The sequence below is a fragment of the Perognathus longimembris genome, chromosome 25 (assembly GCF_023159225.1).
Source record: "Perognathus longimembris pacificus isolate PPM17 chromosome 25, ASM2315922v1, whole genome shotgun sequence".
NCBI classification, from domain to species: Eukaryota; Metazoa; Chordata; class Mammalia; order Rodentia; family Heteromyidae; genus Perognathus; species Perognathus longimembris.
Window position 1 is genome coordinate 5393654 of NC_063185.1, and position 14007 is coordinate 5407660.

Consider the following 14007-nt stretch of genomic DNA (forward strand, 5'->3'; position numbering starts at 1 on the left):
TTCTGGCCCGCTAGCTCCTGGGCCCCATGCTTCTCAGGGGGGCATTTCCTGTTCCTCCAGGCCCCCATGGAGTCTTGGGGCCCTGGATGCTAGAACATCTTGACTGGCCCCATTATGTGACCCTCCAGTTTGTATGCCCTCACCTACCTGTCTGGTTAACCTGCTGCACATGTGGGAAAATTTGCCGTCAAGGCCAGTGCCAGCCCTCCACATGCTACAGTGGCGAAGGTGTTGGCATGTATTTGGGAAACACCATTTTACTTTCCCAATCCATCCTGTTTACTCAGGATGTGGTAAACATTTTATTGTCATCCTTGTTTAACAAAAGAATAAAAAAGAAAAAGTCAGAATCTTTGATACATTTCAAATATATTTTATTACTTTCTTTTTTTTGTCTTAGAAAGAATATGAAATCTGCATGCAACACTAATGGTTCTGACATTTACATAGCATATAACACAGCAGTACGATGCGGCCTCTACCAAAGGGCAGTGTGTGGCAGGATGCTCAAAGAGGTTCTATACATAGGAGGGAACATGTGGTCATCTTAGCTCTCCAAAGAGGACCACAGGGAGTCACAGACATACTGCTTCAGTACTGCATGTTCCATTGTGGTGGGGGGGAGGGGGAAGCATGTGTTGAAGGCTTCCCTTTGTCCGTGCAGTGCAGCCCTGGCTGTGTGCTATGTATGTATCTGTGTAATGTGAAGTTTCCCTCTAATGTCTTTGCTGAGTGTTGGGAACTTCACTGCTGAAGTGAAGTGGGGCATACGGAAGCAGCGAGCCTTTCAGAAACCCTCAGGTTTCTGAATCTCTTGCCTGGCCCTCTCTAACTTTGGAAATGTTTCCTAGAGTGAAGGAAAATGAACTGGAGGGGGAGGGGAGGAGGAAGCACATTTGTCAGGCAACCAAGCTAGTTCCTCTAAGCACAGATGCAGAGAGACCTGCTCCCATGACAGGGGCCACTGCAGAGTGAAACTGAGGCTGGGACAAGCCAGAAGCCCAGGAGAGCCTGTGGCAGCTGTGCAGAGGCGCCAGGCCCAAGTTAAGAAGGGAGCATTGCTGCAATGAAATGTCCCACCAAGCTCATTGTTCCTCCCAGGCGCTTATAAAGCTCAGATGTGGAGTGACATATGAACAATACAAAAAAAAAGGCATATTTTTTAAAAAGGAAAGGCATGAGTTTCTCCCTTTTCAGCAAAAAGCCGCCTATGACAAAAATCTGCAGGAGAGCGGGATCTCACATCTGGAAGCCTTTCGCATACAACTATAAAATGTAAAAACCGACCCTGGGTAAAAAGTGCTTGGTAACAATATATAATTTGTGTCTTATGCCTGTGAGAAAGAAAAGGTTTTTATTTTAATCTGCAAAGTCCTTTGCTGAAGTCTCCCAACTGGTCTGGAGTTTTTTTCCTATCAGAGATTTTTCACCTTATTCTTCGTAGACCCTGGGAAGAGAGAAAGCAGGTGTGAATGGCTCAGGACCTGGTTCAGAGCAGCTCCTAGCTGCTGTCTGAGCCATCCCCCTTCTCCCAGGACTGCAGCAGGAGAAGGACACCTCAGAGGATCTGATTGTCTGAGCCACAAAAACTCACACCAACCTGGCCTTTTCCTTTCTAATCAGCTTCTGCTACTGTAGCCTCATTTCATGCCCCCGCCCTGGTATAAATCTTTTCATCTGGAGACAAGAGGTCTGAGAGACCCATGTTATAGGCCTGATGACTTTGAACTGTTGGGGGAGCGAGACTTTGGCTTGATGGGAGGCTCCTCTATCTCATCTCTGAGTTCCATTTCTTACCTGTGTGCAGTCTCTTCTCTCAGAGAAAATGGGGGCTCCTCTCCCTTGACTTAGGTTTGTCATCCAGAAAAACACCATTTCTATAAGCCACTGCCTGAAGACTGGAAGGGAGTTACCAGGCCTGGGATTTGTGCCCCATGGACATTTCCTTTTGGCTCCATTGCCCTGCTTCTGGACATTCATGAGCTACCTTGTCCCTCACCTCCCAACTCCATTTAGTCCTTCTTTATCTTTCTAGTTAGCTGCCTTAGGACCCTGCTCCACGTTCAGCCCACTGTTTCCCCCTGCCTTGCTCCCGATTTCTGAGACAACCTAGCTCTGGCTTGAAATAAGATGCCTGCTGTGGTCACTTCCTGTGGTTGTCAGAAGCTATAGGCTCTGAGGTACTGAGTTTCTTGTCTGGCCCTACAGGCCTGGTCCTGCCATGTACCTTTCTTTTTCCTCCATCCTGGGCTCAGTATGGCCTCCTTCATGTCCCCTCCCTACCCCCACCCCCCGCTCTACACAAAGGACTTTACACAGATCTTTATTGCCATTCTACACCCCTGAAGATGCTTTTTAGCCTTTTCTCTCCTGGGACAGTTCAGCATTCCAAGGAAGAGAGAGGAACTCTTGATACAGTGAACTCAGGCAAAGTGTGGTAACTGAGGAGCTGTTCTTGCTTTAGCCATTACAATTTACAGAAAAAAAGCAGGGCTACATTAGGCTCACAAGTTCCTCTTCTTTAAAGCAGAAGCCCAAGAGGATGGGGAGAAACAGGGTGGGCACAAGGTTTGTCTTCCAAGAGCTTGAGTAAGGTATTCTCAAACCCTCCAGGAACTGGCTCTAGGGTTAGCCTCATTCTACTTTTGATGACACAGGCCCTCGATGTGAAAGAGAGTGGACAGGACAGGGCTTGATTTTGTCACATGTGCTGTCCCAACCAGAAAGAGGGCATCTTTCCCATCAGATATAGAAAATAGTCTCTTACTCTCACCACTTTCTATTTCAAGTAACTGCAGACAAGGCAGTTTTGCAGGCAGCAAGGAAAGGCTCTCAGGTGCAGGACCCAACCCAACTGTCTGTGGGAGAGATGGCCACAGAGCTGAGCCTGGGGGTGGTGGTGGTGGCACAGGGCCAGGTGATGGGACAGGCAGCACAGATACCCATATTAGAATGTATATATATATATATATATATATATATAATACACACAAATACATTAGAATGTATATGTATATTAGAATGGGTATATATTAGTATATGTACATATATATGTATTAGAATGTGGTTGCACATTCTCTGATGGGGGCCTGTCTTCCTGCTCTGGCTTTTCCCTGTGCTACCTAGGTAGTCATGTCCTCCTCTCTCCACCTACCCTTGGCTCCCCCCTCTGCAGAACAAGATGCTGGCATAGGCTACTAGGAAGGCTACTAGATCTAAGTATGTGTCTGCTTCCTTAGCTTTGTTATACAGGTAAAGATAAAAGCAGGCTCCATATGCATGAGGAGTGACATGTTCCAGGACAGACCCACCTTCATGTGGTACAAGGGAGCTGGGAAGCAGCCTCCCCTTCCAAGGCCACATCTTGAACTTTAGGGACCAGAGCTCAGAGGTCTATTTGTGAAGGCAGGGAATGGGAGCCCAGAAACTCTAGGCTAAGGGCATTGGCCATTTCATAACTGCTGCTCCCTGGGATAAGGGAAGCTCTGATTTTCATGGGGTAAACACAGCCAGATGCCTGTGGCTCATGCCTATAATCCTAGCTACCCAGGAGGCTGAGATTTTAGGATCACGGTTCAAAGCCAGCCCAAACAGGAAAGTCCATGAGACTCTTACCTCCAACGAGCCACCAGAAAACCAGAAGTTGGTGCTGTGGCTCAAGTGGTAGAGTGCTAGCCGTGAGCTGAAGAGCTCAGGGACAACACCCAGGCCCAGAGTTCAAGCCCCCGACTGACAAAAAAAAAATGGAGGTAAACCTAAGGTCTCACTTGTACCCACATGTGAAGGAATTTATCAGATATCTGGGCACTGTGGGGCAGGGGACACCTTGGAGAGACTATTTTATTGGCAGGGTCATGGCTTGTTAGGACCATCACTTAAATGGTCACCTTTCTTCCACAGAGCACAGGAGGATACCATGTTAGGTGCTTCCCATCCATTTGACAGCATATGTGACCTAAGTAAAAGGAGTAGTTAAGTCTCTAATATGAAAGTTAGAGTACAACCGACTTTGGTTCATGAAAGGATAACTAAACCTGCAACATTTACAAGGGCAACAGCCTGCTTTGTGAAATTGTGAGTTCCTTTCTATAGAAGCAGTGTCTGGTCATCTGCTTGTTGTGGTATTATGGCTGGGCTAGGTGACCTGGTACAGGGCTGTGGGGAGGGAGAGCCACAGCTGACTGGTGGAAGGTAGGAAGGAGGACAAGAAGAGGAGAGCATACCTGCGCTTTTCATTCCAGGCATTGTACCACTTGATGAAACGCTTGGTGCTCTGCAGCTTGGGGTGTAGGCAGTGCTCCTGGCCCCTGTATCTGGACATGCTCTTGGTGGTAATGCTGAAATGGAGTGGGAGGGAATGCAGGGTTGAGGTGACCGAGTAATAGCTCCTTTCTTGGCATGTTGGGTAGCCCTGGTCTGTCAGATTAGGACACCGAGACTCCTTGCTTCTTTGAGGCAGCTTACCTAAGCCCTCACTTTCTGGCTGGATTTTGGAAGGTTGGGTGTCCCCTTAATCTCTGATTCTACATTATGGTCTCACCTCTATGGGGTAAATGGTCTTGCTTTTCTTCTTGGAGTTCTCAGGGCTTGGGACAGTGTCTCCCACCTCTATGCACCCCTAGCAGGGGCTCAGGTCTCTCTTGAGGGTCAAAGGTCAGGGACTATACCTGGGATTCAGAGGCAAATAGAACACCAGCAGGGTAAAGTGCCAAGGCTAATCTTTGGATCTGAGTAACTCCATAGTGGGGATAGGACTCATCCTGCAGATGGGTCTCTGACCCTCAACCCCAAATCTCACCACAGATTATCTCAGGGATAGGCACTTGCTGATCCTGAAGCAAAATCTTGTTAGTCTTGAAATCCATTTTGGTGCTTCAGTATGAGGTCTCAGTATCTCATCTTTGAGCAGAAAGGTAAGACCTTCCTTCTCCTTAGCCTGAAGATCTCAGACCTCTGTCAGCCAGTGTTCTAGTATACCATGAAAGCCTAGCTGTGCTAGAGAAGGTAGTCTTGTTCAAGTGCAAGGCCCTGGATTTGAACTCCACATTACCCCTCTGCATCTGTCCATCTGTAAGATGGACACAGTAATAGGACGTACTCCAAGTTCTTGAGATAGTGGAAGGACATAATCAATTTCAAGTACCTAGTATCTGAGAGGTGCCCAATGAGTACTATTATTAGTAATTAATAATGAAAAAGAAGGCAAATCAAACAAAAAAGATGAGCCTTAAATGTGTGAGAACTGTCTGCCCTGAACTTGTGTTATCTTCTTGGCAGGGGAGAATGGCTAGATCAGGAGGAAGCTTCTGGTAGGAAAGTAAGGATGGTGTTCCAGAATGAGGGAAGGACAAGGAGAAAAGTGAGGCTGACACTTCCCAAGGGGTATTCATAGGGAGGTTGTTGGAAATAAGTTGGAAAGAGTGGGAAGTGAGGACTTCCACAGGTTACCAAAGTTAGGGCTAGTGGGCCAAGTTCTTGAGGGGAAAGGTTGCCATAAACACTGTTTCCTAATCAATGGGGAGAGAAAATGAGATCTTGCGACCCTAATGGGGGCCGAACCTATTCTCTGGGCAACTTATTCTCTTCCTTGCTCTTTGTTGAGTTCCCAGGGGCAGGAGAGAGCCTTCTTTTAATGTCAGGTGATTGGCCTCTTCTGCCTGGAGCCCTCTGAGACACAGCTCCTCTCAGGTTTTTAGCATGGAGCTAGAGTATAATCTAGCTGCCACACCCCCAACCCCAATCTGGTAGCTAGTTACCTGCAGGAATTCAGCACATACCCCCCACTTCATGATTACATTGTCACTTTTGCATTCTGATTGTGAGAACATGAGAAAAGTTCTCTTTTCAGGTCAGTGTGCAGGCTGAGCACCTTAACCCTTTAAGGTCAGAGAGCGGTGCCCAGGTGTACATAGGATTACTTGGATTATTAATACTGGTGGGCTGGGCAGACAGGAGGATTCATGACCCCAACAGCAATTCAAAATTCTTGGTCCTGTGACTTTCACCCTGTAGTTATGGGGTGCCAAAGGTTACAATGAGAGCTTAGTAGACACACGATGCAGATGACCTTTCTAGAAAAGGTTCTTGACTCTTTTGGACCCTTCAGATTGCAAGGACTCTCTACTTGCAAAGCAGACTTCTTTGCTCTCTCTCCTCCCTCTCTCTCCTCCCCTGCCAGAGATTTCTGGGTGACTCAGGGTGAACTGGAAAACTTGCCTTTGTTCAGCCTTTGTGCCTGCAAATCTGCTTTGCTAAAAGTATTGGCCCTTTGTCTGATGTTGAAAGTCTTAGGGGAGAGGAGCCTCCAGCCCTTCAGTGTGCTTGCTGGGCTTTGGAGGTGGGAGAGGAAGTTTGGGAGATAAGACTAGGTGCCTGCTTATTTTATGAAGTTCCTGCATGTTCTCACAAGGCTAACGTGTAGCTTTTTCCTAGCTTGTTGGTTTTAGCCAAGAAAAGAGCAAGCCTGCTTAGTGAGGATTTCCTTTTTTTGGGAGAAACACTGTCCCCCCATACTATTTTCATTCCCTGTAAGGACTTAGAAACAACTTGCAAACTCCCTAATGTTTTGAACCCTCAAAAAGTGCTGAGGGGCTTGTAGGGCTTCCTTGAGCCATCAGGGTATTTATTTATTTTTTTCCTGGAGCAAGGCAAAGGGTAGGGTTGAAGGGCTGAGGGTGCGTGTGTGTTAATTTAGAGGCCCATGAAGAAAGGTATGGGGTCCTATCAGGCCTGGTGTCTTTCTGAATTCTCACTTCAGCTTTGACCGTACAGCCTCAGGCAGTGTGGGGGTAATGAGGTGCGGCACTGGTCGCGCCCTTCCTTCACAGACACTGCGTGAAGGTTTTGGGGACAGCAGGGCTGGCCGGTGGAAGGCACTTGTCCAGACTGAGAATAAAGTGTGTCCTGTTTCTGGGGGGAGGGGAAGAGGGGCCAGTGGTGCATGGCAAATATTTGGGAGCTGCTTTGCCAAGGGCTCCCTTTCTGGCCAAGATTGTATTGATGGGGAAACTGTGGTGCTGGCTGCAAGTGGTTAATTGGGAAGGCGGAGAAGCAAGGAAACTCAGTGTTCTCTTGCTCTGTCCCACTTTTAAAGACATTGCCCGCATCCCCACCAAGCAAGCTGTCTTGTGGCACGTTAACCCCCAAAGAGCACTTCCCCCAGGACAGCTTAGGCTGGAGGGACCGTGCGGAGTCCAGCCGCTGGAGTAGACCAGCACCGATCTCACGATAAAATCCCCAGAAGCCAGACGCTGGCCGTCTCAGTGGACAGTCCCCTGACTGAAAAAGGGCTCTTAAAGAAAAGCCAGAACGAAAGAAAGATCACGTTGGTGTCACTCTGTTCGTGAGCGACTGGAAGGCAGCACACCCTGAGGTTTGGGTGTGCAGGTGTGTTAAGGTGGCACACCAGAGCCATTTAACCATTGAACTAGCATCCTGGGCAGCCCCCAGTGCACACACGCGGCCAGCCATCTGAATCCTAGGGTGTGCAGCCTCCGAAATGCTGTTTCTGAAGCACGGGGCAGAGGTCTCCTTTCCAAACTGCCTGGCCTTCGTCCTCCCCGAGAGAAACTTAGCCCCGACCCAGCCCCAGGCTGTGCCCCGGCACCGCACCGCACTCGCTCTGCGGGGAGCAGGACTCACATCACCATCTTTTCCTCGCAGTGCGGGGACTTTGGCTTCATTTCCAGCTTCTTTACGTCGCTGTAGCGGATCTTGGGCCCCTTTCGGGAACATTTGCATTTGGATCCTGCGGGAGAGCGCGGGGCTGCTCAGTTGTGCTAGAGGTCTTTTGCACTACAATAGCCCCCAGAGCCCACCCAGACTTCTTTGGATCCCAGGAGACCCAGTGGTTGGTGTCTGGGCTCCCCAGGACCGACGGGACGCCCAGGGGGAACCTCCTGGCACTTACCGTCCACGCGCAGGGCGCACAGCGCCAGGAGGAGCAGGAACAGCGCAGCCGCCAGGAGCCTCATGTTGGCTGGAGGGTCACGGCGCGGGGAGCCGGGACTCTGGGAGGGAGCCGGCGGGTCGGTGCGGCAGCCCGGAGTCGCCGCGGGGATTTGGCTCAATCGGCGGGCTCGGCTCCGTCCAGCTGCACCGTCGACGGGTAACCGGAGCACCCCAAGCAGTCTGTGTCGATGCGCTGCGCTTTGCGCTCCAGATCTTCCACAGCCTCCTTCAGCCAGTCCCGGCCTCTTTTAAATTCGCTCCTGCCCTCGCAGCAAGAGAGCTCATTAATATGCAGAACCACCCGGTGACTCACTGAGATTTCTCAATGTGATGGGGGGAGGAGACCATCCCAGCCCGCTTGCTGCCCGCCCGCCCCGACCTGGTCCCAATCTCGGTGGCGCACACTCAGAGCCGCGTGTGCGAGCGCGCGCGCGCGCGCGCGCACACACACACACACCCGCTACCCATTTGCTCGCACTACAGACTCCTTTGCAAGCTTGCACACGCAGATTCAGTCTGCACACACTTACAGTGCTGTGTCGCTATGGAGAGACACTGCTTTTCTGATTTTGTGTGCATTCCTCCTCTGGCCAGGCCGTTTATTGTTCCCAGCCGCTGGGAGACCCAGGCCCTGGGCCCAGATGCTTGGGGGGAAGCCCTGAAAGGTTTCTGAGCAGAACAGGTGCCAAGTGTGAGTGCCAGTAGGCCTAACTCCTAGGGTGAGGACAGTCTCCATTGGGCCAGCAGCTCTGGTGGGCAGAACATAAGGCCAGGTCTAGACAGGGGCTAGGCATAGGTTGTACATCAGCAAAGCCCTCAAAGAGAATGTGGGGGAAGTTTGGGGCACTCCTGAGGAAAGCCACCTGTGGCCAGGTGTGATGTGGCTAGGGGCTGGGGACACTTTCTCAAAAGGCAGACAAAGGCTGAGAAAAGGGAGTTGTGACAGTGGTGCCCACCTGAATGAGGGCCTTCCCAGGTTCAAACACTGTGTCAGGATTCCTGGGTAGTAATATGGGAACAGTTATGAAATTCCCGGGGTTCTACTGTCTGATCCAGTGACTACTCAAAGGCTTCTTTGCTGTGAAGTTTAGGTCATCATTGTGCCTGTGTGGCTGTGCAAATGAGATGGTACAGACAAATGCTGTCTTAGTGGCTTATACCTGTCATCCCAATTATAGGCTGGGGTTGGGAGGATGGCTGCTGGGAGTCCAGCCCAGAGGAAAAAGTACACACGATCCCATCTCAAAAGGAGAGTTAGGAGCACAGTGCTATGCACCTGCTATCTACATCTATATCTCTGTATATATATACATATATATGTATATATATACATGTATATACATATATATCATTGTTTTCCAACTCCCTTTCTAGGTTGCTAATTTTCTTTATTTGATGAATTGAAGAGGCTAAAAACCAGGATAAGCTTAGAAGAAACAACTTGCCCAAGGCCAAAGAACCCAGAAGCAAGCGACTAAGGGAAGAAGTGTCCTTGTAAATGTTGCTGCAGAGTTGGGCCCCCGTTCCTGGATAATTCTGTTGCTTTGAGGCCTTCATGTTTGACAGTGAACTTCAGGGGCTGTCAGGCTCATGGAGGCTTGGCTGCCAGAGCATAGCTGGCCCAGAACTGAGCTGTCAGTCAGGAAGCTCTCTTGGGATGCTGGTGCCAGTGCCCAGTGAGGTTTCTGGGTAAGAGGGGCCAGTTTGCCGAGGGACAGGATGGGAAGAACTCATACTGTCTCTTCCAGGGGAAGCTGAGCCCTGAAGACCAAGCAGAGCTCAGACTCGAGGTTGTGTCTGCCCTTAGAGCCATTCTGGAAAGCTGGACATTGATTTTGGAGATGATTTGTGCTAATTTTTTAAAAGTTAAAATAATGTTTTTTCTTAATAGGAAACAGCACAGATGTGTTAAAGAAAAATAAGAAAACAATGAACAAGCATTTTACCTACTCAGGTCTATACCAAGATGCTCTCAGGGAATCTTTCTAAACCCTGTCCCTTGGCTTTGCTTGCATGTGCATAAGTGAGATCTGGCTGCTTGTTCTATTTCTTAACCAGTTTTCTACCCGTATATCATTGGCATCATTCTATGTGGCTGATATTGCTTCTGTAATATCTCTTTTATGGTATCATTTGAAGCCAGGTAATATGAGAGCTAAGAATGTGATTTCCAGACTCAGACTATGTGACACTGGGCAAAGGATTCTTCTAGATCTTGATTTTCTCATCTATTAGAGGAGGATACTAAGCCTCTGTTACAGGGAACTAAATAGCATTGTGCACGTCAAGCTTTTGTTGAAGTCTCCAGCACAGAGTAAGTGCTAGAAGAGGCTGCTTATTGTTCCATCATTATTTTACATGCAGAGTGCCCCATTGTCCAGATGTGCCCTAATTAAATGATTACTTCCTGCTAGATATTTGGGTTGTTTTCAACTGCTCTTTATAACTAGTGCTTTGTTATACAAGTATTCCTGTTGCTTGGTTTTGTGATAGCTTTTCAGAAATAGGATCAGGTTTAAGAAAGGCTTTTAATACAAGTTGCCAAACTACACTCCAACAATGTATAATGTAACTAAACTTGGCAAAAAGAAGTTCTTAATTAGTTGGGACATGTGAAGTACTATCTTTTATTAACAAAATTTTATTTCTAACATACTGATTTTAAAGGGGTCTAAAAGCGCTGGGGATCTTGGACACTGACAATATTTTTTTTAATTTAAAATTATTGTTATTATAAAGGTGATGTATAGAGAGGTTACAGTTATATAAGTCAGGTAAAGAGAACATTTCCTTTTAGACAATGGCACCCTTTCCCTTGCTCTCTCTCAGTTTCCCCCTCCTATCTCCACCCACAAGTTGTACAGTTCATTTTCCACATGGTGTCCAGTGCTGAATTTGTTCACCCTTTGTCCCTCCATTTCTGTTCCTCCCCTTCTACCCCCAAAGACATATAAACAAATAGGACAAAAAGAAAACAAAAACAGCAAAAAAGAAACAACCTCTTGATTCCATTTCCTGGAGTTCATGTCAATAAGTATTATATTTTGTATGGTCAGATACACATATGCATTGGCACTGATATTTGTAGGCTCTAAAAATATGAGCCAAAGTTCCTCAGCTTTTTGGGCTGCAGCAGAGGTCAGATATGCTAGGCTTTTGTTTCCAGGGATGTTTCTCAATGTATTATATATGCTGTGGCTTATAAAATGCAGCCATTGTGTCTTGGCACATGGCTTCCTCCATCTGTGTGAGCTCTCGGAGCTCCAGGGATACAGGAAAGGGAAGATGGGATTCTGTCTCTAGGAGGTCTGTGGGTTATGCTGTCAACTGAGCAAAGTAGAGCGCTTGACCCTTGACTTTTCTCATGGTACAGACTCTCTACTGAGCCTAATAGTGGTTGTCATTGGATAGCTGTGGCAGCAGGCTTAGGTGGGCATAGCAGAGAGTTCTTTGCACAATGGTCCTGCCCACTTTGAGGAGGTCCCCTGAGCTACGATGCAGGGCAGCACACATAGCCTGCCTCCTGAAGGGCAGCCTGCTCTGAGTGTTTATGTTTTATTTGGGAGGAGTAGGGTGAGAACCTGCTGTGGTCAGGCTGTGTGCAAGGAGATAGTTTCTTGCGCAGTGAGCAGAGATGGTGAAGATGGGTATTAGCCATAAGTGCAGGGTTTTATAAACATGGAAATCGGGCAGTGGTCAGAATCATGAGGAAGCTGGTGCCAATGCATTGGGGAATATGGACTGGCAGAGGTGGGGCTAAGCCACTTCCTAGAGGAAGTGACTTCTGGGTTGGCTCTGCAGGATGAGGGGTTGACCAGATGACCACGGGAGGGAGGCCACTTGTGTGCCCCTGGCTCACATGTCTCCTAGCCAGCGCCAGCTTTCCCCACCAAGTCCTACCCCTCCTGGCCAGCACCTGCCTTCCCTGGCTGGTTACAGCCAAGGTCTTATCCCTCAGACATGTGGAGTGTCTTCATTTCTGGATCTTTGTACTTGGGGCTCTTCTCCTGGGTGCTCTCTCCTCTCCTCTCTGAGCCTCAGTGTTCACATTCACTCTTCAGACACAAGCTCCCTAGCCACGATGAAAGCCAGTCACTCTCTATGTCTTGATCTACTTTGGTTTCTTAACTTTACATACAACAACCACAGATCATGCTGCTTTCATGTTTATTTGGGGGGTGTTGAGGGGGACCCTTTGATCCACTGGACCTGTGTCTGTCTTTGTCCTCAGTGCCCACAGCCAAGCTCTATCTAAATGCTGTGGGAACTCCTGCATCTATTGGCCAAAGTGTTTCAGGCAAACAGTCAGGGCTATGAGGAATAGTACTAAGCTGTGCATACTCTGAGTTCCTGTGTAAGAATGTGTGTATATGTGTGTGATGAAGGGAAGGATGGGCATGGCAGGCCACATCATAGAGAAGCTAGATTCTTCCCAGGGTATTTGCTAAAGCAATACGATTTGCGAAAGCAATACTGTTCCCCTAAAGAGCAACAGTAGCTTGGAGAGGTTTGGATGGGTCCTGAGTAGTTGTGGCTGCTTTCCTGTCTAAGGATCTGGGAGATAAGCCAGTTTCTTTTCTCCTTTCTTCTCCTCCCCCCAGTTCTTCATAACTAGACTTCTTCTCAGATGTCATCCCTCAGATGTCCCTGATGGGACAGGAATCCCGATGTCCACCACTGGTGTGTCTGAGGTCCCATCTAGCTTATAACGGGACAGGATTCATATAAAGTCACCCATGTGTCTTGTCCCCAGATGCTTAGGCTAGATGAGATTCTGCACTTGTCTGGCCCTGTCACCACTCAGGACATGGGGAAGGGAGCTCCAAAATACCTGGAGCATACTGATTTTGGTCCTATACAATAGAAAATATTTACCTTAAATAATGATATTCAAATCTGATCATAGTCAAGTGAGGAAGGATCACTTAAGCATGGGCGGGGAGTTGTCAATTAATTGCTATGAAAATTTGGAAAATAATGTTTATAGTCTGTATCCAGAGTATTGAAAGCAAACCATTTCACTCCACTTATCCATTTCAGAAAATCTGTTTTAAGAATCTGATACACAGACACCGAGGTATTCCATGTCAAAAATAAAGCACAAATCCACATATACCTCTATGGGTATGAAGTAGACAATAAAAGAATTAAATGAAATAATCTGGTAGGAAGATGTGATTGCAACAGAATACATTTAGGAAGTAACATTGGGGTTTGACTCAAGGCTTTGTACTTGCGAGGCAAAGCCACTTGAGCCACATCTTTTGTTTTAGTTACATTTTGTATAGGGTCTCCTGTTTTTGCCTGGGGCCAGCCTGGATTCTGGGTTTATAGATGTGAGGTATCATATCTGACTTACTTTTTTTCTTAAAATACGTACATGATTAAGGTTTTTTTTTTTAGTGTATTCATTTTTCATTTCTTTAAAAAAAAGTCTTACTTCAAGGGTCTAGGATCAAATCCAGGGTCTTGGGCATGTTAGGCCATCAACCTGTCCAGTACCTGTCTTCATCCTCACAAACGCACTGAAGAATCTTCTCTATCTGTCTGAGATTATCTAAGGTCAAGGATTTTCTCTTGTCTTCCTGGTTTAAACCAGTGCCCCAGCATGGAACTGGGACCTGGAACATGGTACTTGATGAAGGGAATGGATGAATGAGAGACCCATTAATGTGGTTCTGACTTTACTGCTGTCTGGAGACTTATATTTTGGCTTAGAGGCCTAGTCTACCACTCTATCTCTCACTGTGCTTCTGTGTCTTCATTGGTAAAATAGGAGAATAATTATTGATAACAAATAATAATAAATATTAATAAGGCTGTGATGAGGATGAAATGAGCCTCCACAGGGCAAATATGTAGTGTCTTGTCTCATGGCAAGTGCCCCATAGATGATATTTCTGTTCTTTTTATTGTAATTATTTTTTATTTTTTATGTCCTAGGGCTTGAACTCAGGGCCTAGGCACGGCACAGCACTGTCTCTGAGCTTTTGTACTAAAGGCTAGTGTTCTACTACTTGAGTCACAGCTCTACTTCCAGCTTTTTGGTGTTTAATT

The 14007-nt window shown here is 47.5% G+C and overlaps 1 protein-coding gene across 1 annotated transcript; it reads right to left on the bottom strand.

Annotated features, from left to right (window-relative positions):
• Window positions 1–1356: 1356 nt before the first annotated feature.
• Window positions 1357–8189, bottom strand: Cxcl14 (C-X-C motif chemokine ligand 14). Its single transcript, XM_048334237.1, has 4 exons — window positions 7910–8189; window positions 7642–7747; window positions 4224–4337; window positions 1357–1447 (listed from the first exon to the last, which is right to left on the bottom strand). The coding sequence occupies exons 1-4, from the start codon at window positions 7971–7973 to the stop codon at window positions 1432–1434; spliced, it is 300 nt and encodes a 99-aa protein (XP_048190194.1). The 5' UTR covers window positions 7974–8189; the 3' UTR covers window positions 1357–1431.
• Between the last annotated feature and the right edge of the window lie 5818 nt (window positions 8190–14007).

What these genes read in the sequence shown, in the direction of transcription:
- Cxcl14 (XM_048334237.1), bottom strand. Translation starts at nt 7,973, where the DNA reads ATGAGGCTCCTGGCGGCTGCGCTGTTCCTGCTCCTCCTGGCGCTGTGC. An exon ending in GTGCGCCCTGCGCGTGGACG is followed by an intron (nt 7,748 to 7,909) that starts GTAAGTGCCAGG and finishes GCTCTCCCGCAG; the next exon opens with GATCCAAATGCAAATGTTCC. An exon ending in TGCGAGGAAAAGATGGTGAT is followed by an intron (nt 4,338 to 7,641) that starts GTGAGTCCTGCT and finishes ACTCCATTTCAG; the next exon opens with CATTACCACCAAGAGCATGT.